The sequence below is a fragment of the Aquarana catesbeiana genome, linkage group LG04, assembly GCF_042186555.1.
Source record: "Aquarana catesbeiana isolate 2022-GZ linkage group LG04, ASM4218655v1, whole genome shotgun sequence".
In the NCBI taxonomy this organism is placed as follows: Eukaryota; Metazoa; Chordata; class Amphibia; order Anura; family Ranidae; genus Aquarana; species Aquarana catesbeiana.
The window spans coordinates 484,940,108-484,966,065 of record NC_133327.1 but is presented as its reverse complement, the minus strand read 5'-3'; the positions used below and the strand labels follow the sequence as shown (position 1 = coordinate 484,966,065).

General features: G+C 45.5%; 1 protein-coding gene across 2 annotated transcripts in view; it reads left to right on the top strand.

The window, feature by feature from the left end:
* NLRC4 (NLR family CARD domain containing 4) overlaps positions 1 to 25,958 on the top strand; it is a 630,421-nt gene that overhangs the window by 527,958 nt on the left and 76,505 nt on the right. For both annotated transcript variants that reach the window (XM_073627642.1, XM_073627641.1), the window contains one exon: positions 8,527 to 8,694. In XM_073627642.1, coding sequence (XP_073483743.1) covers positions 8,527 to 8,694 — 168 coding nt within the window. The remainder of the gene's footprint in view (positions 1 to 8,526; positions 8,695 to 25,958) is intronic.

The window sequence follows — 25,958 nt, the reverse complement described above, 5'->3', positions numbered from 1 at the left end:
GTACTCCTGGTGGCGTTGGTGTGGGCTAGAAGAGTCAGTGAATTTCATGTGCTCTCGGTCGCTGAAACATTATTATTTCTTAATACAAAATCATCTTGTCCTTGGACCCTGGATTTTTTTTCCAAAAGTAGCAAGCAATTTTCATAGAACAGAAGAAATTGTAATACCATTGCCAGATGGAAGACAGCAATCTGTGAGGCATATCAGGCATCTTCTCTGACTCTCTAGAATAAAACCTCATTCTACCAGAGCAGTAGCTACTACTTGGAGAGATATATATATATATATATATATATATATATATATATATACATATACATATACATATATACACACATATATACTTCAGGTGTACACAGTACCGTGCAGCCCTAGTGCAGTTGCTACTACTTTTCTGGTGCTGTACACAGTACATACAGTGCACCCATAGTTGCTATTAGACGTCTGGTGGTGTATAAAATACTGTGCACCCATAGTGCAGTTTCAACTACTTTTCTGGTGGTGTACTCAGTACACAATACAGTGTAGTGTGGTGTTGCAAAACAAAATTCCCATCATGTCAGGAAGGCTACCAAGGAGACGCCAGACGCTCACAGGCCACTAAAAGAGGGCAAGCAGTGTGTCTGTGTCTACAGTCCACAGTGCTGGTCATGGACATGGTGCATCTTTTTTTTTGCTGCTGGGACAGGGGGAGAAAAATTGGGCCTTTGGTGGTGCCACAACTCTGTAACCCCTCACAGATACTCTTGTTGGGCGCAGGAATGGACCCTGCTATGAAATATTAAATCAGAAATTGTAATTACACACCCCTGTTAAACAGGGATAGAAAAATTGGGCCTTAGGCACTGGTGCCACAACACTACAACCCCTCACAGATACTCTAGTTGGAGCGTAGGAATGAGCCCTGCTGCAAAGTATTGCATCAAAAATTTGGTGCAGAGGACTGAAAAATTGTCTAAAGGCATCGGTCAGCCGGCCACCTTCTCCACTGCTCTTCCTCTGACTGAACGAAGCTGTCATGGTTATGCAGTAATCTTTGTCTGTCAGCTTACCTCTCCTCCATGTGTTCACATTTAGAGGCCAACCACTCTCACCTGGCTACTTAAATAATCTCTCCTCAAAGCATGACTCCACCCCAGCCCCTATCAGGGAACTCTATATTAACCTGTGCACTGCAAGCCTGCCTTGCTGATCAACCTTTGCATGTTTAGCTTCCATTTTCATCTTGCTGTGTCTTCTACGTCTGATTCCAGTTACCAATCTTGGCTTGTTCTCGACTATCCCTGCCTGCTTGTGACCCTGACCTTTGGCGTGTTCTATGTTTATCCTTGTCTGCTAATGCTAGTCACCCCGACCTTTGGCTTATTCCCTTACTATATCTGTCCTCCTGTAGCCTACAGTGTGCATGAGCTGGGAGACCCTGGGGGTCGCGACCTGGAGCCAGTTGCAGCCCAGTCCATCCTCACCACTAGAGGCTCTGGTGAACACCTGCTGGCTCTTAGACTCCGCGCCCTGGGGAATCTTACGCTCTAGCCTCTTTGGGATCTGTGTTGGCGTTCCAGCAGACCTGCCTTCCTTAACCACCTAGACTTGCCATCCGCAGCAGTCAGACGTAGGGTCAACTAACTTTGCGGTACACTCCTGACCCCAACGGTGTGCATCTGTCACCTGGCCTCAGGTGACCTGACAGATGACAGCAACACATTGTCCAGCACCAGGAAATTGTAACCTCACAGGGTCTGTAAATGCATTGCACAAACCTTTCTTCAAGGCCTCCTGAAGATGTTTCATCCTCTGCTCCCTCTGCGAAGGCAGGATGAGTTTTGCAACCCTACCCTTCTAACGTGGATCAAGAAGGGTTGCCAGCCAGTAATGATTCCTTCTCTTTGATACCACGATTCCTAGAGTCCTTACGCTGCATGGCCTCCCTGATTCTGCAAAGCCTGCGAAAGTTTCCAGAGGCATTCAATTCTGAGTCCTCTGGGTCACTAAGGATCACATGATCCTTAACAACCTCCTCCCAGCCACATACAACTCCTTGGGTTTCTGGGGACTGAAAACCATCCCTTGAAGACTGCTGCTGAGTGTTACCCTCCACGTCCATGCTGACACAATCCTCCTCCTCTTTCTGTGTTTGGCGTGCCTGCAGGAATAATATCTGGGTAAAGGGGGCCTTGAGAGGTAAGGAAGTCCTCCTCTTCCTCACACTGTTCTGCCTCAAGTGCCCTGTCCATTATTCCATGAAGCGTGTGCTCTAACAGGAAGACAAGAGGGACAGTATCACTGATGCATGCATTGTTGCTGTTCAGTGTGCTCACCATCCTCGTGGCCTCATCAAATGGTGACAGGACAGTGCATGCATCCTTGATCAGTAGCCACTGGCGTGGCAAAAAGAAGCCAAGCTCCCCTGACCCTGTCCTGGTGCCATGCTCACACAGGTACTCATTGATGGCCCTCTGCTGCTTCTACAGCCGCTGCAGCATTGCCAACATTGACTTCCAACTGGTGGACATGTCACAAATGAGGCGGTTGGTGGGCAGGTTGCATTCCTTTTCAATGTCAGCCAGCCGAGCACTGGCATTGTATGACTGTTGGAAATGACCACAGACTTTTCTGGCCTGCCTCAGGAGATCTTGTAAGTATGGGTACCTGCTCAAGAACCGCTGCACCACCAAACATGGAATGTGGGTCAAGTGTCCCTGTCGGAGGGCCGAGAGAAGGTTAGTGCCATTGTCGCATACAACCATTCCTGGCTAAAGCTGGTGTGGCGTCAACCACCTCTGAGCCTGCCCCTGCAGAGCTGACAGAATCTCTGCCCCAGTGTGGCTCCTGTCCCCTAAGCAGTGGTTTAGCCTTAAACTACGTAGAGGGTTCTTTACTGTAAGAGAGGCAAGGATGTGGAATTCCCTTCCACAGGCGATGGTCACTCTAAGTGGGGGGCATCGATAGTTTCAAGAAAATATTAGATAAGCACCTGAATGACCACAACATATATACAATGTAATACTGACATATAATCACACACATAGGTCGGACTTGATGGACTTGGTGTCTTTTTTCATCCTCACCTACTACGTAACTCATGCACCGCATGGCATCTTTTGGCCTGAGTGCTTGCGTAGCCCCTTGAACACTTACAGAGCACCGCTGGTTCAGAGAACAAATATGCAGAAGAGGCCATAGAGGAAGAAGAAGAGGAGGGGGTGGAGGAGAGAGGTGTGGCAGAATCACCGCTAGCATTTTAGAGGCGTAGTGGCGTAACAAGCTCCAACAATACTAAACCCTGTCCTGCATCCTTCCCAGCTGCCAGCAGAGTTACCCAGTGCGCCATGAGGAAAAGGTAAAATCCCTGCCCATGCCTGCTGGACTATGAGTCTGCGGAAATATACACCTTACTGCTGACAGCCCTGTCCAATAAGACAAAAACATTGCCTTCCACATGCCAGTAGAGAGCTGGAATGGCCTTCTGTGAAATGAAAGTGAGTTTTGGTACCTGCAACTGAGGTACAACACATTCCACAAATTCACGAAAGGGGGCAGAGGCTACCAGCTGAAAAGGAAGTAGTTGCAATGCTAGCAATTTGGCCAAGCTGGCATTCAAGCTAGCATTCAGAAGTTGAGCATGTGGATGGCTGGGACCAATTTTTTTTTTTAATGTTTATCAACTGGGGTAGGGAAATTTCCCTGCTAAAATCAGATGGCGGTGTACTGCTAGCAGGTTGGCTGCAAGTACTTGGGACACCTATTGCTAGACCTTCATTCCTCTCAGTGCAGGTTTTCCAGAGGACTGGAGTAGGGTTGGAGATCCCAGATGAGGAGCAAGGAGAAGTATGCATTTTTCTTTGTGTGCCTTTTGAAGTTCTGATGCCGTAGGATATTGTAATTATGAATATATTTAATTTCTATTTAATTTATTTATATTTAATGAATATATTTAATTTAGCTTGTAGCTATGTAGGGCAGAACATACTATCTTCACCGAAATCTCTGGTAGACCAGACAAGTCGGTGCCTAGGCTTGTGTATACAAACAATGGGATCCAAACCTCATTGTTTTACACATACTCACTTCAAAGGATCCCATGCTGGGATATGCAATGAAGAGAGACCAACTCGTAATCAATACTTAATTTTCCAGGAAAATTCAAGTTAAGCTCCTGCTCAGAATAATCACAAGGATTTGCATTAAAGGGGGCTGACTTATGCAAAGTATAGGGATTGGAGATGTAGCCAGTCCTTAACCAGGAATAGGGAAGCTCACCAATCAGAGCCACACTATGCCAACCAATAAGGCATCAGCATATAATGATATACACAGACTAGATGGGAGGGAAACACACACTTTTATGGGAGAGCAACCATCAGAATGGATGGAACCTTGGTGCAAAGGGTAATTATGGGAAAGGTCTGCATTTTACTTGTAAGTAACTAAATATGTTTGCAGATTAATGTTTTCAGGAATATGCCCTGTATTACTTTATGTAATTCTCTTATTTTAACCTAATATTTTCTTCCTTGCTGTAGACTATAGATAGATGGTTGTGTATTAGATAGACTTTCAACTACTCACCAATAAATGTTGTTATTGTGTTAAAGCTTTCACTCATGGTCAAAGAACTCTCATTTAACCCAAATCATATCTGAGAGATATTAAATCTCAAATATAGTATACGGGAAAAAGACTGCATGGGAGGTCGTCATATGTCTGGTCAAGCATGTGGTGCCCAAGCGGCTGCTGTTGTGGCCACGCTAGATCCACTTCAGACATAGGTATGTAAACAGCAACGGTGCGATCTGCTGCACAGGTGTCCAAAAAGGCCCACACCAAGGAACTGTTCAAAATCAGCGGGGAGTTAGCAGCGCCCTGCACCTGCGGAGCTCTGCTGTGTGATGCAGTAGGGTGGCTGCCCTTAAGCTGCCCCCTAGAGGACATCCTGCCTTATTGGAGTTGTGCCTCCTTTTCTATTCTATCAGGCACCCAAGTAGAGTCAGTGACCTCATCATCCCCTCCCTCCTCGTCACTGGAGCAAACCTGGCACTATGCTGCAACTGGGGGAACATGACTGCCAGTTTCTTGGCCTTCTTGGGCACCCCCTCTCTCTAGGCTCACATTACTCCCTTCCTATACCTGGGAACCAACATTGGAGCCTTCAAATCGCTGCTCATCTTCCAGCAGCATGTCCCCGACACTGTGGTCGAATAGTTCGGGGGACTCCTTCGTGCATGATGGTTGGGCTATTGAAGGAGTGACTGTGGACAAGGAGCCGGTGGAATAGGCTGCTTTGGCAGCTGCATAGGAAGGAAAACTACTCTGATCCTGGGTGACAGAGGATAAGGAGGATGTGGACAGCTTTGTTATTCACTCCACCAACTCTTCTGCATGTTCTGGCTCAATAACATGGCCAGCAGCAGAAAAAAAAAAAAAAAAAAAAGGACAAGTGTGCCCCACAGCCACCGGCAAAGGATGCACCATGTCCATGACCAGCAATGTTGACTGTAGACACAGAGCCTGCTTGCCCTCTTTTAGTGGCCTGCTGTGAGTGTCTGCCTTTCCTTGGTGGCCTTGTGGACATGATGTATATTTTGTTTTGTAACACTGCACTACACTGTATTGTGTACTGTGTACACCACCAGAAAAGTAGTAGCAACTGCACTATGGCTGCACTGTATTGTAATTACAATTTTTGATCTAATATTTCACAGCAGGGCCCGTTCCTGCACCCAACAAGAGTATCTGTGAGGGGTTACAGTGTTGTGCCACCACCACCACTGCCTAAGACCCAATTTTTCTGCCCCTGTTTAACAGGGGCATGTAATTACAATTCTTGATATAATATTTTGCAGCAGGGCCCGTTCCAGCGCCCACCAAGAGTAACTGTGAGGGCTTACAGTGTTCTGGAACCACCAACACCTAAGGCCCAACTGCTTCCAAAAAAACGTCCGTTTTTAAAACTTTTTTTGCATTGATACATGTCCCCTGGAGCAAGACCCGGGCCCCAAACACTTTATAGGACAATAACTTGCATATTAGCCTTTAAAATTGGTACTTTTGATTTTTCACGTTCGAGTCCCATAGACTTCAACGGGGTTCGTGTGTTCGCACAAATTTTTGGTCTGTTCGCATGTTCTGCCGCAAACCGAACCGGGGGTGTTTGGCTCATCCCTAATACTGAAAACTGTCAGTAGGGCAGCCTTTTTTATAAATGTGGATCATGTGGTTCTGGTGTTAGGCGGGAGGGGCCTCTATCCATAAGCCGTCCTGGAAGATTCCTGAAAAGTGAGTTAATCAGTAATAACTTTTTGCAACTCTGGTGCCAGCAATGCTACAAAAGATCCCCATATATCCTGGCCTGACCAGAATAGTGGGGGCATACTAAATGAACTGGGAAAACCTGGGTTTGGTGGCTAACTGGAAGAGACTTTTCAATATTTGTCACGAATCTACCAGTAACTATTATAATAGAGGACGTCTTCCAGTTCAAGAGAAAAAAAAAAGCAGAGAGGAAGAGACATCCCATCTCATGAGGACACCAAGTGTAACTGAGAAGGGGTGAGGGGGGTGAGGCAGGTGACGGAGGGGGTTATAGCCTCAAGGGGGTTAGTCAGTTTTCTAAATGTCCATTTCTACTGTATGTGGCAGTATAACCCCTGCTTTTTTATCCATAAAACTGTGTCCTTCAATGGACAATAGAGAAAAGGCTGGATGTATTTCTAAATGCAATAATAATATATTAAAAAAAAAAAAAAATATATATATATATATATATATATATATATATATATATATATATATATACACATATATACACACACACACACACACATAGGGGACGGAAAGTATTCAGACCCCCCATATTGACAGAAAAACACAGAATTGTTGACATTTTTTGCAGATTTGTTAAAAAAGAAAATATCACATGGTTTTAAGTATTCAGACCCTTTGCTCAGTATTTAGCTGAAGCACCCTTTTGATCTAATACAGCCTTGAGTCTTTTTGGGAAAGATGCAACAAGTTGTTCACACCTGGATTTAGGGATCCTCTGCCATTCCTCCTTGCAGATCCTCTCCAGTTCTGTCAGATTGGATGGTAAACGTTGGTGGACAGCCATTTTAGGTCTCTCCAGAGATGCTCAATTGGGTTTAAGTCAGGGCTCTGGCTGGGCCATTCAAGAACAGTCACGGAGTTGTTGTGAAGCCACTCCTTCGTTATTTTAGCTGTGTGCTTAGGGTCATTGCCTTGTTGGAAGGTAAACCTTCGGCCCAGTCTGAGGTCCTGAGCACTCTGGAGAAGGTTTTCATCCAGGATATCACTGTACTTGGCCGCATTCATCTTTCCCTTGATTGCAACCAGTCGTCCTGTCCCTGCAGCTGAAAAACACCCCCACAGCATGATGCTGCCACCACCATACTTCACGGTTGGGACTATATTGGACAGGTGATGAGAAGTGCCTGGTTTTCTCCACACATACCACTTAGAATTAAGGCAAAAAAGTTATATCTTGGTCTCATCAGACCAGAGAATCTTATTTCTCACCATCTTGGAGTCCTTCAGGTGTTTTTTTTAGCAAACTCCATGCGGGCTGTCATGTGTCTTGCACTGAGGAGAGGCTTCAGTCGGGCCACTCTGCCATAAAGCCCCGACTGGTGGAGGGCTGCAGTGATGGTTGACTTTCTACAACTTTTTCCCATCTCCCGACTGCATCTCTGGAGCTCAGCCACAGTGACCTTTGGGTTCTTCTTTACCTCTCTCACCAAGGCTCTTCTCCCCCGATAGCTCAGTTTGGCCGGACGGCCAGCTCTAGGAAGGGTTCTGGTCATCCCAAACGTCTTCCACTTAAGGATTATGGAGGCCACTGTGCTCTTAGGAATCTTAAATGCAGCAGAATTTTTTTGTAACCTTGGCCAGATCTGTGCCTTGCCACAATTCTGTCTCTGAGCTCTTCAGGCAGTTCCTTTGACCTCATGATTCTCATTTGCTTTGACATGCACTGTGAGCTGTAAGGTCTTCTATAGACAGGTGTTTGGCTTTCCTAATCAAGTCCAATCAGTATAATCAAACACAGATGGACTCAAATGAAGGTGTAGAACCATCTCAAGGATGATCAGAAGAAATGGACAGCACCTGAGTTAAATATAGTGTCACGGCAAAGGGTCTGAATACTTAGGACCATGTGATATTTCAGTTTTTTTTTTTAATAAATCTCCAAAAATGTCAACAATTCTGTGTTTTTCTGTCAATATGGGGTGCTGTGTGTACATTAATGCCTTAGGGGAACATGAAGGATTTTTGCCTTTGGAGCAAATTGGACCATGCTTTCTAAGAATTTTTCTGCCCTCCTTTCTATTAATTGTGGGTTTGTTCTTTTTTGTTTTATTTTTTTTTGTCAATAGACATGTCTTTCTTTAACCCAACGATGTAACTATAATAAATATATTTTGTCACGTTTTAGGTTACTATAAAGCTGCATAGAAAATATAATTGCCATTTTTAGATTTATTTATTTTGTCATACTTTCTTTCCTCTTAGGAATTGCCTTGACCCAGCTGCCAGCATTAACAACACTAAAGTTACCTGGAGGTTCAAATATAAAAGGCTGCCTGGATAAACTGATGTGTCAGCTTAAAGGAATTCCAAGCTTGTCAAACCTTGCATTTAAAAGGTGGAACATGACTGATGATGATGTCAAAAAATTAGGTGAGAACATTTACTTTTTTTAAGTAAAAAAAGTTGCAAAAAACATAAGTAGTTAGCAGCATCACTGTTTAGACAAGCCATCAAGAGTAGAAAAAAAGAAAACAAATTAGACTTACCGGTAACTTGTTTTCCAGAAGTCTTTCAGGACAGCACCTGAGAGCTAGTGACTACTCCCACGGGACCATAGGAAACACCTTCTTCCTCCAGAACTTTAAAGGTACCTCCCTACCATACCTCAGTTGTAGAAGACAACCTCCGGCCCCGGCTGGAACACAAACACATACGTTAGTCACAGGATAATATATCAAATACTGTACAATAGGGCGGGATGTTGCTGTCCTGAAAGACTTCTGGAAGGTTTAAAATCCACCCCAGAGACTCCAAATAGCTGCGTGCTCTGCCTAAATTGCTCTGCAATTCCTCCCTCGAGGGGGTGAGAAATAGCAGATCGTCTAAATAAGGAATAACTGATTCCCTGAAGACGAAGTGGAGCTAAGGCTTCTGCAATCACTTTGGTGAAAATTCGTGGTGAGGATGACAGACCAAAGGGTAAGGCCCTGAACTGTAGATGATGAATCATGCCTTCCATCCTTACCGCCAACCTGAGATAGTTATGGGACTGGGGTGAGATCGGAATATGCAGATATGCATCCTTTAAATCTATTGACGCTGTGAAACAACATGGAGTCAGTAGATTTCTGACTGAGAAAATTAAGTCTATCTTGAACTTTCTGTATTTGATGGATTTGTTTAGAGGCTTTAGATTGAGAATCAATCGAAATCTTATTGTTGGTTTTTTTACCAGGAAGACATGAGAATAGAACCACTCCTGACGTTCTTTTAGTGGGACTTAGATTACTACACCCTGGCTGCATCAGTTCCTCTAGAGAGGACTTCATGGCCAGGGCCCTTACTGGATCTTGTGGGGTATTTGTTATCAGAAACCTTTTTGGGGGACTTTTGGTAAATTCGAGTGTGTAGCCCTGCGAGAGAGTGGTCAGAATAAACTGATTTGAAGTTATCCCTGACCACTGCGGAAGAAACTCTCGTAGTCTCCCGCCCACCCGCAGGGACAAGTCATTGTGATTTCTCGGCCTGTGTAGGAGGACGGAAGAGAATTCCGCCTTTACTTTTCGCTTTTTGTGCAGACCAATTTTTTCGTTTCCCCTGAAACTCTCAGTCTTGCTCCTGAGCTTTTTGAGGTCGAAAAAGCCTCCTCTTCCGAGTCCTTAACAGAAGGAGCAGGGGACTGCTCTTCCCTGTTTAAAGGGTCTTCAGGTAGAGCTTCCACCACCGGTATAGAAAGGGAACCCTGGGAAGACTCTGAAGTGGCTGGTTGACTAACAGCTGGATTAACTAAAGAGTCACGAAAAGTTTTAATCATGGCATATAGTTCCATCTTTACAGAGGCAACCAGGTCATCACAAACAGAAGCTGATTCCTCCTTAACTAAGAAAGTGATGCAAGCACTGCACAGGGCTTCTTTCCAATTTTTTCCCATTTTGGCCCTGCAAGAAGGACATCTCTTTTTTGGGTCAGAGCTTTTAGCCTGTGAAAAAAGACAAAAGGGGGAAAAAAAAAAAAAAAAACCCAGGGGACCTTTTAGTGAGACCCAGTCTCTGCTTTAAAAAAGGACCAACACACAGGTGCACTAAGAAGAAACCAGTCAGCCTCTAGTGCCCAGACAGGCCCCTTGCCACTAGGGTTAAGAAAAAAGGAGAGAGACCAAAACCACAGGTAAGAGAAAAAGACAGACTTTAACCGCTGCCTCCTACCTGAGCCTTGATGGTGCCTGTGCCTGTCCCCACTGCTGCAGACGCCGACACTTCCATGGCAGGTATGCAGCTTTCCACTCGTGGCTTTACATGCCGCTTACAGACTCTCATAGTGCCTCTGCACCGGACCGGAAGCGGAAATAGGCACCAGCTCCTGTCCTCCCCCTGCATCCACGCCGGAAATTACGTTTTCGCCAATCCGGTGACCTGCTCTGTCACTTCTGGCGCGACCGTCGGAAAACATGGCGGCGACGCATGCGCACCGTCGCTTCCTGAGACTGTGCAGGCCACCGATTCTATGGCTCTCACCGAGCACCAGGAGGGGGAGGAGGAGCCCAATTACTTCCACTGATGCCTGGATAGCACGGGAGGACAGTGGGTCTCTAGAGGAGGAAAAAAGAAGGAAGCCCCATCTCTCAGGAGCACCCAAGAGATCTTGACTCCCCTCCCAAAGATGTTCCCTCCGGGCCGGAGGAAACACAAAATTTGAGGTATGGTAGGGAGGTGCCTCCCTTTAAAGTTCTGGAGGAAGAAGGTGTTTCCTATGGTCCGATGGGAGGAGTCACTATCTCTCAGGTGCTGTCCTGAAAGACACCTTGTGCCTAGGCCTGTGATTGATTGTGCACTCTGGTTTTAGTAAATCAACCCATATGTGTATATGCAGAAGGGCAATAAGAGCACCAGAATCCAGGGCTAGATTAAGATCATGGGCCTGGTGCTGAAGATTATGGTGGGGCTTTTTATAAAAAAATAAAAAATAATTAAAAATGCAAACAATTTTTTGCTATAGCAAGTTAAATTAAAGAGAGGGGGAGAGAGAGAGAGAGAGAGAGAGAGAGAGAGAGAGAGAGAGAGAGAGAGAGAGAGAGAGAGAGAGAGAGAGAGGATGAGAGGAAGGATGAGAGAGAGAGGAAGGATGAGAGAGAGAGAGAGAGAGAGAGAGAGAGAGAGAGGATGAGAGGAAGGATGAGAGAGAGAGGAAGGATGAGAGAGAGAGGAAGGATGAGAGAGAGAGAGGAGAGAGAGGAGAGAGAGAGAGAGAGAGAGAGAGAGAGAGAGAGAGGATGAGAGAGAGAAAGGGAGGATGAGAGGGAGAGGGAGAGAGATGCATGAGCATGCGTGGAAGTGACAGCAACACAGCCCGGCCAAGGCAAGTGAATGAAGGCACAGAACCCGGAAGGAAGACTGGGTGAAGATGGAAATCGCCTGGGACCCACCAGATTGATCACAGTGCAGCACTGGAGGGCTCGGTCTGACAGGTAAGTGTACCCTAATGTGCTAATATGCTGTGCATACTAGTACATTATGGCATAACCTACCTCAGGGCCTCTAAAAATACAGTAATGTTAGCGAAATTTACTACCGCTTTAATATCATGGGGCCACCTACTGACCTGGTAGTCCTTGAGCAGTGCCCAAATGCATAGTTGCCAACATTTCAAAAATATTTTCAGGGACACTTTTTTTACTAGTGGTATATTTAGAGTAGCAGATATCCCTTATGTTCCTCTATACATCAAAGAAGTAATAACAAAATTAAATGAGTACTAACAATGGGCAGAACAAATATGAGGACTGAGAAGATTTCCTTTAGTTGAACTAACAAAAGTGTGCCCATTCTAGAGCTGGTAACATTGAGGATATTCAATATAAACATTTTAAAGAAATGTTTTTGTGGGTAAGGGGCATAGGGGAGAAGTATGGATGGTATAAAAGTGGGAAGTATTGGCAGGTGAGGGAGAGGAATGTGGAGGGTATAACAGTGGGCACTATGTACAGGAGAGGAGTGTGGAGGGTACGACAGTGGGCACTATGTACAGAAGAGGAGTGTGGAGGGTATGATGGGGGTGGTATGTACAGGAGAGGAGTATGGAGGGTATGATGGTGGCAGTATGTACAGAAGAGGAGTATGGAGGGTATGATGGTGGCAGTATGTACAGGAGAGGAGTTTGGAGAGAAAGAAAGTTGGCAGTATGTAGAGGAGAGGAGTGTGGAACGTATGGCAGTTGACAGTATGTACAGGAGAGGAGTGTGAAGGGTATTATGGGGCAGTATGCACAGGAGAGGAGTGTGGAGGGTATGACAGTGGGCAGTATGTATAGGAGAGGAATATGGAGGGTATGACAGTGGGCAGTATGTACAGGAGAGGAGTGTGGGAGGGTATGACAGTGAGCAGTATGTACAGGAGAGGAGTGTGGAGGGTATGACAGTGGGCACTATATACAGGTGAGGAGGATGACGGAATCTGGGAAGGAAAAATGTAAAGGTTTGTGGAAGGATGTTTAGGGACTGTGTAGTGGTTAAGCGGGCCATACATGAATTTAAATTAAGCTAATTAAGCAAAGACCAGCCATAGTCGATCTATGTATGGCCTAGCTGGTTGTACACAAGTCAATCTATTAATCGACTTGAGTACAACCAGCCTGTCAGGTTTTTCCCAAAACAATCAGCGCTGCCATCTATAGTTAGCAACACTGATCATTGTATTGTGTGGGTTGGGAAGGCTCTCCACTGGCAGAACACAATAACACTGCGGGAGTGATTCCCCCATCCACAGGTCAGCAGGTGAGAGGGTGTGTGGGGACAGGCTGGGGAGAGAGGTCTGTCAGCAGGGGGGGTGTGAGGTGGTCATGGAGGGATATCAATCAGCGGGTCGGGGGAGTAATTGGGAGTGATATCTTTTGGAGTAGGGTCTGTCATCTGCAGATTGGAAAATGGTCACCTGTGATATAAGTTGAAGGGAGGTGGCAAGTGTGAAATGGATGATGTGTTTCATGATTCTTTCACATTTGCGGTAATGCTTACTGCCCTCTTAAAAGTGATCTGTGGTGTATTGATTTTCAATTAGTGGTATAGCAGCAGCCAACAGGCGTTCATGAGGTGCTACTACCGCCTCCTTGTTTTTTTTACATTGCTGAATGGTAGTTTTACATGGACTATGCTTCTACTGCGAGCGAGTTTGGCTTGCAGTTGCAGAGTGGCCCCATGGAAATCAATAGGCTAATTTGACAGGCGGTGCTGCCTGTCAAACTCTGCAGGCTCCAAGCTGTCCAATGAGCTCAGTTCCTCTGACAAGAAGTGAGGAGAGGCACTTTGAGCCTATCCTCTCAGTCTGCTGCAAACAGAGTGTGCCAGCTTGTATTTAAACTGGCTGCTCTGTATGTAGCTTCTGACAGGCTGCACAAGGAGCCCCCTATCTCCAGAACTATAGATGATAGGAGCCCCAAATTTTGACCAGTGGTTAAATAGGTATTCAGCTACCTTCCCCCCAAAATGGGCTCTATGTGTCCCCTGGTCGCCGAGCCATGACCCTTGAAGTCAATCCTTTTTTTTTTTGTTTTTTTTTTATTTCGTTAAATGGGCCTATCTTAAGGTAAGGGGCCTGGAGCTGCAGCTCCAATAGCCCCTGTGTTAATCTGGCCCTGCCAGAATCTTTACTCCAGAACCTTAGTGCTTAAAACAGATGCTGGCCCTGGATAATGCCTGAACAAAAATGGTGCCAGCTTTCTGGGAAAAAGGAAGGTGAGGGCACTGTAGGAAAATATTTGTTGTTTTTTTAAACTAATATGGGGGGTGACTGTGCCTGCAGGGGAAGCGTGAAGTCACACATTTCCTTGGCACCTGATCAACCAGTCACTATATACTGCTTTACAAGCAACAAATTGAGCTTTTCCCCTGCCGATCCTCACCCCACATGAGGGAACAGCAGAGAAACAATGAGCAATCAAACTCCACGAAAACTTCTACGACAAATCTACATAAATTCCTCGACAGATTGGTGGACACACAAGAGACCTCCAAGATGACACTGCTTCCCACCAGTGAAGCCAAGCCTAGAGAGGCCCCACAAGAGCACCACCATCAATTGCCTTATCAAACAGCTACATCACATATGCTTGATTTTCTTTCATTCTCAGATATCATATACACATGATTTTGGTGCATCTGATGGTTTAAGGTTGTGGTTTGTGTAAACCAAAAGGAAGGAGACTGCGCTAAAGGAAAAAAAAAATTTTTTTTGAATAAGCATATTGTGACAGTCCATAAATTGTGAAATACGATGGTAAATCCCTACTTACTTAAAAGGGGATACTATCAAAAAATGTCCTATACAGAAATGGCATCCAGTGAAGTGAGTCTTGATATAATGATTCTTATGTGCATAAAACAAACACCAGTGACAGTGAACCTCCACTGTAAGGAATAGACGCTTACCAAAAGGCAAGCGATAGCAAGCCTATAAGCTGGGATCAATATCCTGACATCAGACCAGAGCCAGCGGTGGATTGCTTGATGGCAATGAGAACATTCCAGAGGATGTAGGCTCAAAGAATGGACTCCTCCCCCCTTCCCTTAGTTAGCAGACGGAGGCACTTGGGGAAGGGGAGAGGAGTCCAGTGACGTTGATGTCCGTTACAGGATCTCCAACGGAACTCCCTGAAGACCCGGAAGCCGGCGGATTGGTGAGTACCGATCAAAAGAAGTTTGATCGATCAAAAAAATTAACGATTAAATCGAGGAATTAATCTTTCATTTTCCCAGCCTTAAAAAAAAAAAAAAGAAAGGAAACATACAGGTAATCAGCTGAAACATAAAAGGGAAGATGAGGAAAGGGTGGCGGGTTCAATAAAAATCAGTAAGGGGTTAAATATAAACTGATTTTATTTTTTCATGTATACAATTGTTTTAAATCATGTAAAGGATTAAAGGTCATTCCTTTGTTAGGCTTTGTTCACATGGGCATACTGTAGCGTACAGCCATGCAAACGCCATGTTTGCACACACGATGATGCACAGTTGTATCGTGTAGGGATGGGCTGGATGGTCGAAAATCAGGTGTTCGTTTGTTCATAGAACAAACAAATGGGGCACTAGCGGGAAGCTTGCCTGCCCCGGAGTGCCCCATAATGCAGTGCATTAACAGCTGCTGATTGGCCAAAGCATGCACATGACCTGTATGCTTTGGCCAATGACAGCGCAATGTGCTGGGAGAGCCATGATTGGCCAAAGGCAGGGTGCTTTTGACCAATCATGGCTCAGGAGCTCAGTGGATGCCCCTCACTAAATAAGTGTAATCAATTATATATATATATATATATATATATATATATATATATATTGCAGTCAGTGTAGTACAGTGCTTTGAAAAAGTATTCATACTCCTTGAAATTTTCCACATTGTCATGTTACAGCCAAAAATGTAAATGTATTTTGTTGAGATTTTATGTAATAAACCAACACAAAGCGGGACTTAATTGTGAAGTGGAAGGAAAATGATAAATGGTTTTCTAAATGTTTTACAAATAAATATGTGAAAAGTGTGGCGTGCATTTGTATTCAGCCCTCCTGAGTCAATACTTTGTAGAACCACCTTGCGCTGCAATTACAGGTGCAAGACTTTTTGGGGATGTCTCTACCAGCTTTGCACATCTAGAGAGTGACATTTTCTTCTTTGCAAAATAGCTCAAACTCTGTCAGATTGGATGGAGAGTGTCTGAGAACAGCAATTCTTGCCACATATTCTCAATTGGATTTAGGTTTGGACTTTGACTGGGCCATTCTAACACATGAATATGCTTTGAACTAAACCATTCCATTGTAGCTCTAGCTGTATGTTTAGCGTCATTGTCCTGCAGGAAGGTGAACCTCTGCCCCAGTCTCAAGTCTTTTGCAGACTCTAACAGGTTTTCTTCTAAGATTGCCCTGCATTTCGCTCCATCCATCTTCCCATCAACTCTGATCAGCTTCCCTGTCCCTGCTGAAGAAAAGCACCCCCACAACATGATGCTGGCCCCACCATGTTTCACAGAGGGGGATGGGTGTTCAGGGTGATGTGTAGTGTTAGTTTTCCGCCACACATAGCATTTTGCTTTTACGCCAAAATGTTCCATTTTGGTCTCATCTGACCAGAGCATCTTCTTCCACATGTTTGCTTGTCCCCTACATGGCTTCTCGCAAACTGCAAATGGGACATCTTATGGCTTTCTTTCAACAATGGCTTTCTTCTTGCCACTCTTCCATAAAGGCCAGATTTGTGGAGTGCGCGACTAATAGTTGTCCTGTCGACAGATTCTCCCACCTAAGCTGTAGATCTCTGCAGCTCCTCCAGAGTTACCATGGGCTTTTTGGCTGCTTCTCTGATGAATGTTCTCCTTTCCCCGCCTGTCAGTTTAGGTGGATGGCCATGTCTTGGTAGGTTTTCAGTTGTGCCATACTCTTTCCATTTTCGGATGATGGATTAAACAGTGCTCCTTGAGATGTTCAAAGCTTGGGGTATTTTTATAGCCTAACCTTGCTTTAAACTTCTTCACAACTTTATCCCTGACCTGTCTGGTGTGTTACTTGGCCTTCATGATACTGTTTGTTCACTAAGGTTTTCTAACAAACCTCTGAGGGCTTCACAAAACAGCTGTTTTATACTGAGATTAAATTACACACAGGTGGACTCTATTTACTAAGTAGGTGACTTCTGAAGGCAATTGGTTCCACTATATTTTAGTTAGGGGTATCAGATTAAAGGGGGCTGAATACAAATGCACACCACACTTCTCACATATTTATTTGTAAAAAATGTTGAAAACCATTTATCATTTTCCTTCCACTTCACAATTATGTGCCACTTTGTGTTGGTCTATTACATAAAATCCCAATAAAATAAATTTACGCTTTTGTTTCTAACATGACAAAATGTGGAAAATTTCAAGGGGTATGAATACTTTTTCAAGGCACTGTATATATAATACAGTTCAGAGTATATAGCGCAGTCCGTGTAGTATATATACCGGTAATTACGTTCAGAGTATACAGCGCAGTCAGTGTATGTATAATACAGTGGAGAGTATATAGTTCCATCAATGTAGTATATATAGTACATTGCAGAGTATATAGTGCAGTCAGTGTAATATATATTACAGTGGGATTTTAAACGGACCAGAAACAGTAATAAACTTAAAAAAATACCAATTTATTAAATACATAGACTATATAATACAAAAATATGATAAAAACAAAAACACATGATGGAGAGAACAGCATGAGACCAGCGAATGGAATAACCCAGATTGACTGTCAGGGAGACAGGAAAAGACCAACACATTCAACATGCAAAATGAGAGTCTTCTTCAGGGACAATAAGCTGGGAAATTCCAGATATGCAAGTTTAATCTACGATTATAAAATGCACAAAATCATAAATCTGATCAGAATACAGTGAATTCCACACAGAACACCCTTCACAGACATGATCATTAGATAACAAATAGAATTGGCTGAACAAACTGACCCCGTGTGTTAATGATTTTGACCAAGAGAGATCATAGCTCAAAGGATGAGAGAAACTGGACCGTCATAGTTGCGCCAAGCAAACAGGACAGAAGAAAGATGGAAATTGACCAACACATCCCCCGTATCATGCCGTCAACTCCCAAAAGGGGGCAAGGGCGTATGGAAGACCAGCACAATGTATACCGTGACCCCAAGAATCTAAATGGATAGAAACGATTGATCAATTGATTAAAACATGATGAGTGTGATGTTTGTAGCAAGGAACATTTGTATGTATTGGTCTTAAGCATACATATAGCCCAAGGAGTATAGGAGGTCACTGAATACTGACATATTGTAAAGGGTGCTTGTCCATAGGGCCAGGTCAGTTTGAAGTAAATGGCGTAGTCTAGCAACATATACAGTATCTCACAAAAGTGAGTACACCCCTCACATTTTTGTAAATATTTTATTATATCTTTTCATGTGACAACACTGAAGAAATGACACTTTGCTACAAAGTAAAGTAGTGAGTGTACAGCTTGTATAACAGTGTAAATTTGCAGTCCCCTCAAAATAACTCACACAGCCATTAATGTCTAAATCGTTGGCAAAAAAAAAAAAGTGAGTACACCCCTAAGTGAAAATGTCCAAATTGGGCCCAAAGTGTCAATACTTTGTGTGGCCACCATTATTTTTCAGCACTGCGTTAACCCTCTTGGGCATGGAGTTCACCAGAGCTTCACAGGTTGCCACTGGATTCCTCTTCCACTCCTCCATGACGACATCGCCGAGCTGGTGGATGTTAGAGACCTTGCACTCCTCCACCTTCCGTTTGAGAGGTTCCACAGATGCTCAATAGGGTTTAGGTCTGGAGACATGCTTGACAAGTCCATCACCTTTACCCTCAGCTTGTTTAGCAAGGCAGTGGTCATCTTGGGCTTGTTTGGGGTTGTTACCATGATAGAATATTGCCCTGTGGCCCAGTCTCCGAAGGGAGGGGATCATGCTCTGCTTCAGTATGTCACAGTACATGTTGGCATTCATGGTTCCCTCAATTTAGTGTAGCTCCCCAGTACTCAGTAGCAGCAATCATGCAGCCCCAAACCATGACACTCCCACCACCATGCTTGACTGTAGGCAAGACAGGCTTGCCTTTGTACTCCTCACCTGGTTGCCGCCACACACGCATGACACCATCTGAACCAAACAAGTTTATCTTGGTCTCATCAGACCACAGGACATGGTTCCAGCAATCCATGTTCTTAGTCTGCTTGTCTTCAGACAACTGTTTGCGGGCTTTCTTGTGCATCATCTTTAGAAGAGGCTTCCTTCTGGGATGACAGCCATACAGACCAATTTGATGCAGCATGCGGCGTATGGTCTGAGCACTGACAGGCTAACCTCCCACCCCTTCAACCTCTGCAGCAATACTGGCAGCAATCATATGTCTATTTCCCAAAGAAAACCTCTAGATATAACACTGAGCACGTGTACTCAACTTCTTTGGTTGACCATGGCGAGGCCTGTTCTAAATGGAACCTGTCCTGTTAAACAGCAGTATGGTCTTGGCCACCATGCTGCTGCTCAGTTTCAGGGTCTTGACAATCTTCTTATAGCCTAGGCCAGCTTCATGTAGAGCAACAATTCTTTTTTTCCAGACCCTCAGAGAGTTCTTTGCCATGAGTTGCCATGTTGAACTTAAAGGTGACCATTATGAGAGAGTGAGAGCGATAACACCAAATTTAACACACCTGCTGCCATTCACACCTGAGACCTTGTAACACTAATGGGTCACATGACACTGGGGAGGTAAAATGGCTAATTGGATCCAATTTGGACATTTTCACTTAGGGCTGTACTCACTTTTGTTGCCAGCGGTTTAGACATTAATGGCTGTATGTTGAGTTACTTTGAGGGGACAGCAAATTTACACTGTTATACAAGCTGTACACTCACTACTTTACATTATAGCAAAGTGTAATTTCTTCAGTGTTGTCACATGAAAAAATATAATAAAATATTTACAAAAATGTGAGGGGTGTACTCACTTTTGTGAGATACTGTATTGCGACAGGGGTTTTTAAACTAGGCGATGGGGGGGGGGGGGCATGGCGGACAAGATTGGTGAACTAGAGATACTGTTGTATGAGGAGGATTTGGATTTTGTGGGAATTTCAGAGACCTGGTTCAACAGCTCTCATGATTGGCTGGTAACCATTCAAGGGTATACCCTTTATCTCAAGGATAGAGAGGGTAAAAAGGGGGAGGGGTATGCCTATATATCAAGAATAATGTACAAGTGAATGTGAGAGATGACATCACTAAGGGAGCTAGGGAGGAGGTGGAATCATTATGGGTAGAGCTCCAAAGGAATGAAGCTAAGGGGAAAATGCTATAGCCCCCTAACTTGAGGGAGGAAGGGGAGACAGATCTCCTTTCATAAATTGGATTAGCAGCAAGGATGGGAAGTGTTATCATAATGGGGGATTTTAATTATCCAGACATAGACTGGGCGGAGGGAACCACGCATTTATCTATAGCTCGTCAGTTCCTAAATGTCTTGCAGGACAATTTTATGGGTCAGATGGTAGACGCACCAACTAGAAATAAAGAGTTACTGGATCTACTGATTACCAACAATACAGACCTGATCAAAGATGTGGAAATACGGGCCATTTTAGGTAACAGTGATCACAGGTCAATTGGCTTCAGTATAAATCACACAAATAGGAAACATAAGGGGAATACAAAGACAATGAATTTCAAAAGAGCCAACTTCCCTAAACTACGAACCTTGCTAGAAGGCATAAATTGGGATAAAATCTTAGGAACCAAGAACATGGAGGAGAGATGGGTTTGCTTTAAGAGCATATTAAATAAGGGCATTAGCCAATGCATCCCATTGGGTAATAAATTTAAAAGAGAGCGAACAAAAGTCCTGGATGGCTTAACTCCAATGTAAAAATGTATAAAAGCAAAGAAGGCCTTCAAAAAATACAAGGTTGAGGGATCATCAGCATTCAGACTTTATAAAGAATGCAACAAGAAATTAAAGGGTGCAATAAGAACGGCTAAGATAGAACATGAAAGACTCATAGCGGAAAAGAGCAAAAAAAATCCCAAGAAATTCTTTAAGTATGTAAACAGTAAAAAAGGAGGACAGACCATATTGGCCCTATAAAGAATGATGAAGAACATCTGGTTACAAAGGATAGACATATGGCGAAGGTATTGAATTTATTCTTCTCCTCAGCCTTCACAAGGGAATCGGGGGGCTTCAGTAACCAAAACTGCACTGTTTATCCTCATGACACATCACAGGAAGCACCTCCATGGTTAACAGAGTACAGAATTAAAATTATACTTTGGAAACTTAACATTAATAAATCACCTGGACCAGATGACTTGCACCCAAGAGTACTGTACTTAGGGAACTCAGTCAAGTAATTGCCAGACCATTGTTCCTAATTTTTACTGACAGTCTACTGACTGGAATGGTACCAGCTGATTGGAGAAAAGCCAATGTAGCACCATTATTTAATAATGGCCCAAAATACATCCCTGGGAATTATAGACCAGTTAGCCTAACATCAATAGTATGTAAACTCTTGGAGGGGACGATAAGGGACTATATACAAGATTTTAGTGATGAGAACAGTAGCAGTAATCAGCATGGATTCATGAAGAAATAATCTTGCCAAACCAATCTATTAACCTTCTGAGGAGGTGAGTTGCCATCTAGATAAAGGAAGGCCCGTAGACGTGGTGTATCTGGATTTTGCAAAAGCATTGGACACAGTTCCCCATAAATGTTTACTGTACAAAATAAGGTCCGTTGGCATGGACCATAAGGGGAGTACATGGATTGAAAACTGGCTACAAGGGCAAGTTCAGAGGGTGGTGATAAATGGGGAGTACTCAGAATGGTCAGGAGTGGGTAGTTGGGTCCCCCAGGGTTCTGTACTGGGACCAAACCTGTTTAACTAGTTCATAAACGACCTGGAGGATGGGGTAAACAGTTCAACCTCTGTATTTACGGACGATATTAAGCTAAGCAGGGCAATAACTTCTCCGCAGGATGTGGAAACCATGCAAAAAGATCTGAACAAATTAAAGGGGTGGGCAACTACATGGCAAATGAGGTTCAATGTAGAAAGATGTAAAATGATGCATTTGGGTGGCAAAAATATGAATGCAATCTATACACTGTTGGGAGAACCTCTGGGGGAATCTAGGATGGAAAAGGACCTGGGGGTCCTAGTAGATGATAGGCTCGGCAATGGCATGCAATGCCAAGCTGCTGCTAACAAAGCAAACAGAATATTGGCATGCATTAAAAAGGGTATTCATTCCAGAGATATAATAATAATCCTCCTGCTCTACAAGACTCTGGTCCGGCCGAGGCTAGAGTATGCTGTCCAGTTCTGGGCACCAGTCCTCAGGAAGGATGTACTGGAAATGGAGTGTGTACAAAGAAGGGCAACAAAGCTAAGAAAGGATCTTGAGGATATTAATTATGAGGAAAGGTTGCGAGCACTGAACTTATTTTCTCTGGAGAAGAGACACTTGAGAGGGGATATGATTTCAATTTACAAATACGGTACTGGTGACCCCACAGTGGGGATAACACTTTTTGGCGGAAGGGAGTTTAACAAGACTCGTGGCCACTCATTAAATGAAAAGAGATTTAACCTTAAACTATATAGGGGGTTCTTTACTATAAGAGTGGCAAGGATGTGGAATTCCCTTCCACAGGCGCTGGTCTCAGCGGGGGAAATCAATAGTTTCAAGAAACTATTAGATAAGCACCTGAACGACTGCAACATACAGGGATATACAAGGTAATACTGACATATAATCACACACATAGGTTGGACTTGATGGACTTGTGTCTTTTTTCAACCTTACCTACTATGTAACTATGTAATATCAGTGGAGGGATATCCATACGCTCTTGTTAAGGTGCAAGTCTATAATGTCTGGCTGAAGCAACCAGGCAAATCTAATAATAAGCAACAAACAGTTATGTTACAATGGGAAAAGAATATATACAGTCCATTAATGTAACAGTAGCTTGGTACCAATTAGCAAAATAGCACTGTGGTAGCACGATAGTATGTCATACCTTGTTTGTGCAATACAGCAATACAGCTGATGACTCCCAGATGGAACAGGTTGGAAGACTGAGAGTGGCGTATTTATATCACTTTCCACTTGTTATAGGGGTGTGCCTCAGTGATGTCACAGGGCGATCATCCATTAACACTCCTGTAATGCCCTCTTGAGTCGGCGGCGCACCGCACAGTGCAGACAAACCAGGTGTCACTCATCGAGCTCATACCGGGAACGAACGGCGCCCACGAGTGACATCACTTAGAGCGTCATCGGACTCACCCACTGATGCACGTATGGGTCCCATGGCAACCGGGAAGGATTCCAGTAACGCCAGACCCTAGAGATGCCGGTGTGGTAAGAAATCCTCAACTAGTGAAAATTCTCGACGGCGTCACGTCCAGTGTGGCTACATCACTAAACAGCCGTTCATGTGGCTTCACTGTGCATGTGCGGTTTCACAGCCCCTATACCGCTCATGCACAGATGCTATTTGTGGTCCAGAAAAATTATAGACTTGAGCGGGTGGAGGCGGTGCGAGTTGCTTAATTACGTCATTGGCAGCATCGCCTCCAGTTCCACCCCTAACATGCCCCTAGCCTGCTCTTGAGAAGGGGGGGCGGGCCCTGTGCATAATGCACTGAGTATGTGTATGGGAGGTCAAGGAAAAACAGAGCTGTGCCAAGCCTTTGCATAGAAGACATTCCTCATCAATATGAGCATCCACACTGCATGATGTACATAATGAGCAATCTGTTCAGGAATGAAAACAGCAGCCAGCAGCCTGACACATGGAGCCTCTGCTTACACAAATCTGTGCACAACCCTGCAAAATACATATATGGGAGGTCAAGGAAAATTATAGAGCAGTGTCTGTGATCTCTGTCAAGTGCTGGGGGCTGGATCACCTCCGCTGCTTTTCCTCCAATCAGGGGCCAAAGAAGCTAAGTGCGAATTTACCTGTAGCCCTCACACTGGAGACTTGTACACCATCATCATCATGGCGTCCCAGGACGGTGGGTACCGGGTCCCCAGAGGGCAGAGCGTATGTGTGACACGCTTTGGGGTCACTGGTGGCTTAGGGAGAAGGAGAGGGCCCCTGGGTGGATGTGGGAGAAGGAGAGGGTTCCTGGGTGGCCAGTGTAGAAGAAGAGGACCCCTGGGTGGCCGGTGGAGAAGGAGAGGGCTCCTGGGTGGCCGGTGGAGAAGGAGAGGGCTCCTGGGTGGCCGGTGGAGAAGGAGAGGGCTCCTGGGTGGCCGGTGGAGAAGGAGAGGGCGCCTGGGTGGCCGGTGGAGAAGGAGAGGGCGCCTGGGTGGCCATGGGAGAAGGAGAGGACCCCTGGGTGAACCTGGAAGAAGGAGAGGGCTCCTGGGTGGACGTGGGAGAAGGAGAGGACCCCTGGGTGGACGGGGGAGAAGAAGGAGAGGACCCCTGGGTGGACGGGGGAGAAGAAGGCGAGGACCCCTGGGTGGACGGGGAGAAGAAGGAGAGGACCCCTGGGTGGACGGGGGAGAAGAAGGAGAGGACCCCTGGGTGGACGGGGGAGAAGAAGGAGAGGACCCCTGGGTGGACGGGGGAGAAGAAGGAGAGGACCCCTGGGTGGACGGGGGAGAAGAAGGAGAGGACCCCTAGGTGGACGGGGGGAGAAGGAGAGGGCTCCTGGCTGGACGTGGGAGAAGGAGAGGGCTCCTGGCTGGACGTGGGAGAAGGAGAGGGCTCCTGGCTGGACGTGAGAGAAGGAGAGGGCTCCTGGCTGGACGTGGGAGAAGGAGAGGGCCCCTGGGTGGCTGGCAGAGAAGGAGAGTACTCCTGGGTGGCTGGCAGAGAAGGAGAGTACTCCTGGGTGGCGGGGGGAGAAGGAGAGGGCACCTGGAAGAAAGAGAAGGCACCTGGGTGTTTGGAGGAGGAGATGGCCCCTAGGTGGCCATTTAGTGTAGAAGAGGGCCCCGGGTGATCGTTTAGAGGAGGAGAGGGCACCTGGGTGTTTAGAGTAACAGAGGGCCCCCAAGGTGAATGGGGAGAAGGAAAGGACCCCCAGGGTGGTTGGCAGAGAAGGAGTGGGCCCCTGGCTGTTTGGTGAAGATGGCCCCAGGGTTGGCCAAAATTGGAAGAGCTGGTTCTTTGGTGGTTGGAGGAGGAGAGGGTGCCACCCTTCTCCCCTGGGGACAGAGTCCCCCCTTTCCCCTGGAGCACAGAGACACCCTTCTCACTTGGAGAACAGAGACCCCCCTTCTCCCCTGGGGGCAGGGACACCCCTTCTCCCCTGGCAACGGGGACTCCATCTCACCTAGGGACCAGGACCCCACCTCCCTAAGAACAGGAACCTGATCACCCTGAGTGTGCCAACCTCACAGCCCTGCCTGCCATGTGTCCTGTGTGAGGGCCCTCCTGTGACAACTCTTATCAGAATTTTACCCCACTGTGTGCTACCCCTACATGGATGTGCTCCCACTACACGACTGACCCCTCTGTGTGCTCCCACTACATGGAGGACCACTCTGTTCTGTTTGCTCCCCCTACATGTTGGCATACTCTGACCACCTCCTGTATCCTGTGCGCATCCTCTGACCACCACCTGTATCATTTCCACATCCTCTGACCACCACCTGTACCATTTCCACATCCTCTGACCACCACCTGTATCCTGTGCACATGTTCTCACCACCTCCTGTACCATGTCTGCAGCCTCTAACCACCTCCTATATTATGTCCGCAGCCTCTAACCATCTCTTGTACCATGTCTGCAATCTCTATCTCTTGTCTTTTATCATGTCTGCAGTTTCTGAAGGGAAGTCTGGAGAGGAATCAAGAGGAAGCAAGAGTGAGAGCGCCGCCGGGATGGGGATTACTGGAGGAGTCAGACGTGTATGGACTGTGGAGAAGAAACTATAGAATAAAACCAGAGCCACCAACTTGGAGCCATCTAACTGAGCCCTGTACGGTGCACCTGAGAGGAGGTCAGTGACAGCGCTGTCAGGCCAGTCGGGGGGGGGGGGTCACTGATGTAATCGGGTAAGGGGAAAGTAAATACAATAATGTAAAGGGGCACAGATATAAAGATTTTACCTTAGATTAGTAAACCCCCCCTTTAGTGTATTCACTCTGCGGAAG